This window comes from Sinocyclocheilus grahami, unplaced genomic scaffold, assembly GCF_001515645.1.
Source record: "Sinocyclocheilus grahami isolate Dianchi unplaced genomic scaffold, SAMN03320097.WGS_v1.1 scaffold527.1, whole genome shotgun sequence".
Lineage (NCBI taxonomy): Eukaryota > Metazoa > Chordata > Actinopteri > Cypriniformes > Cyprinidae > Sinocyclocheilus > Sinocyclocheilus grahami.
In genome coordinates this window covers 480266-483239 of record NW_015505706.1, presented here as the reverse complement: position 1 = coordinate 483239, position 2974 = coordinate 480266, and the positions used below count along the sequence as shown (strand labels likewise).

At 38.1% G+C, this 2974-nt stretch overlaps 1 protein-coding gene across 2 annotated transcripts in view; it reads right to left on the bottom strand.

The window, feature by feature from the left end:
* The window catches only part of cmss1 (cms1 ribosomal small subunit homolog), an 11726-nt gene that overhangs the window by 3118 nt on the left and 5634 nt on the right, over window positions 1-2974 (bottom strand). For both annotated transcript variants that reach the window (XM_016237953.1, XM_016237952.1), the window contains exon 5: window positions 63-122. In XM_016237953.1, coding sequence (XP_016093439.1) covers window positions 63-122 — 60 coding nt within the window. The remainder of the gene's footprint in view (window positions 1-62; window positions 123-2974) is intronic.

The following is a 2974-nucleotide window of genomic DNA, read 5'->3' as shown; positions in this document are numbered from 1 at the left end:
GGGGGGGGGGGGGGGGGGGGGGGGGGTCATAAACTGAAACGGTGCATAAAAAGGCACTTCACCTTCTTTGAGGTAGGAAGACAAGCTATGTGTAAGGTCATTAGAGCTGAGGAAACAAGACTCTGAAACAGAAAAGAAGACAAACAAAATCAACGCCCTTATCCAGATTCAAATGAAACCACACACAAACATGCATTAATCGACTCACCGCTAGGGCTGGGTATCGTTCAAAAATTTTCAATATCGATACCGATACAATACCTTGACTTCGATACCGGTTCTTGAACGATACTTTTTTCGATACCAGTTTTATGAAATCTATTTTAACAAGATTACATTATCTAAAAAAAAACTTTGGTTTTATTTTTCAGCTTGTTGATGTTTATACAAACTCAAAGACTCTCAAGAATCTCCTGAGCCACTGCACAAAGGAACAAAATGTAACTAACAAAAAATCAGTGCAAATATTTTTAATAAAGCTCAAATAGTCTTCAGTTTACACATCTGTTAGGCTACATTTACACTAGTGCGTGTTCGTTTTAAAACACATAGCTCAGACAGAATTTTCTCATTTCCACTGATTTACTGATGAGCATTAGCAGTTTCTAGCTCTGTCTGCCTGTGCTCTCTCTTCCATGATCGCTGCTCCAAACATATTTAATTTCAGCAACAATACATGGCCAAAACACACACGGCAATCGGAAGTTATTACAAAAACTTGATGGTGGTTTAAAGTGAGTTTTGAGTAAAAGCGGAATATTATTGCCTTATGGCCTTATGCAGGAGTTAAATTGGGATTTGTTATGTGGGGGGGTTCTATGGTATCGAGCTTATATATATATATATATATATATATATGGTAAGTATATATATAAGTGTGTTTGACAAACAAAATCAACGCCCTTATCCAGATTCAAATGAAACCACACACAAACATGCATTAATCGACTCACCGCTAGGGCTGGGTATCGTTCAAAAATTTTCAATATCGATACCGATACAATACCTTGACTTCGATACCGGTTCTTGAACGATACTTTTTTCGATACCAGTTTTATGAAATCTATTTTAACAAGATTACATTATCTAAAAAAAAACTTTGGTTTTATTTTTCAGCTTGTTGATGTTTATACAAACTCAAAGACTCTCAAGAATCTCCTGAGCCACTGCACAAAGGAACAAAATGTAACTAACAAAAAATCAGTGCAAATATTTTTAATAAAGCTCAAATAGTCTTCAGTTTACACATCTGTTAGGCTACATTTACACTAGTGCGTGTTCGTTTTAAAACACATAGCTCAGACAGAATTTTCTCATTTCCACTGATTTACTGATGAGCATTAGCAGTTTCTAGCTCTGTCTGCCTGTGCTCTCTCTTCCATGATCGCTGCTCCAAACATATTTAATTTCAGCAACAATACATGGCCAAAACACACACGGCAATTGGAATTGTTATTACAAACACTTTTAAAGTGAGTTTTGAGTAAAAGCGGAATATAAATCTTATTTATTGCCTTATGCAGGAGTTAAATTGGGATTTGTTATGTGGGGGGGTTCTATGGTATCGAGCTTATATATATATATATATATATATATATGGTAAGTATATATATAAGTGTGTTTGTGTGTGCTTTGTTTTTTGTGCAAATTATTTATTCTATTCCCACTCCCATCTCATTTGTACTTTCATTTCAAATTCTTACCTTTGATCTATAAATTCAATTATAATAATGTGATTATCTATATGTTATCAAATTAAATCATTTACACTGAAAAATATAACTGCATTAAATAATTATGAGATTATTTTAAATATACAAACAAGAAATGATGGTGGAAATGATACTTTTCAACTAAATTAAAACGTCAGTAGGTGCCAGTAGTGAGCGTTTAATGAGTGAGTCATTGAGTCGTTCATTCAAACGATTCGTTCAAACGGCAGATTCATCAGATGTTTAAGCATGGGCTAATGAAGCTTTGACTCAACCGATTCGTTCTAAACACGGAATCAAGCCGCAATGAATCGTCTGGTTGCTGTGAGATGCGCTGTTTCCGCCTAAAATGTAGGTGACCTAATATTATTGTATTTGCTTATTGAACTGCTTATAGAACTATTAAACAGTCGTAATGGTGAAAACTGTATTTTAAATATAAAAACATTCCATTTAGAATTTTTACCTCAGGATGCTGCGTTTCTTAGTGTTGCATTTTGATTTCTCCTGGAGAGGCTGCGTGAGCCTCGCCTCAGCAGCACAGCCTTATTCTGTCAATAGATGCATTACATACAGTAGCTATAGCCACTATAGGTTGTTTGCACATGACGTCACTGACGACGCGCGAAATGCAGCTGGAGGGCAGGAAGTGATTTTTCTCTCCATAGGAATCACTAGCAGAAACTCAAAATGCCAGTGTTTTGCGTTGTTTATGGATGCTTAAATTGGCCAAACCGAGAAACCACAAGGAGCTTTTATCGTGTACGAAAATGTGTTGTTCATAAGTGGGGAAAAGTCAAGAAATTGATTGAAAAACGCAGGAAAAAAGTGGCTTGTAAACCTGCGTCTGCGGTCGGGAGGAGTGTTGTGCCTGCCCCCTCACTTTGTGCGCTCTGGCGCCGACCCTGTCCTCACGTGTGAGCCACATCTCTGCGTGTGACGCGGACCGACTGTGCAGACCTGTCGGTGTGTTACAGTACCACGAGCAGACTGCTCCGTACGGTTTCGCATCGCTCTCGCGGATGTCAAACACTGATCGATCTGCGCCGCTTCTAATCGAGCACACCTAGTGCTGCAGCTTATTGGCTCACTGCCGGTGATGAGATTAACCCAGTGGTTCTCAACCTTTTTTTCCACTGGGCCGCACTATGGTCCAAGTGCGCGTCTCTCGGGCCGCACACATATCATTTACATATTACGTCAGCAATACAAACCAACCTGATTTATAATATTATAGCCTAAATATTATGATATCTAATCGA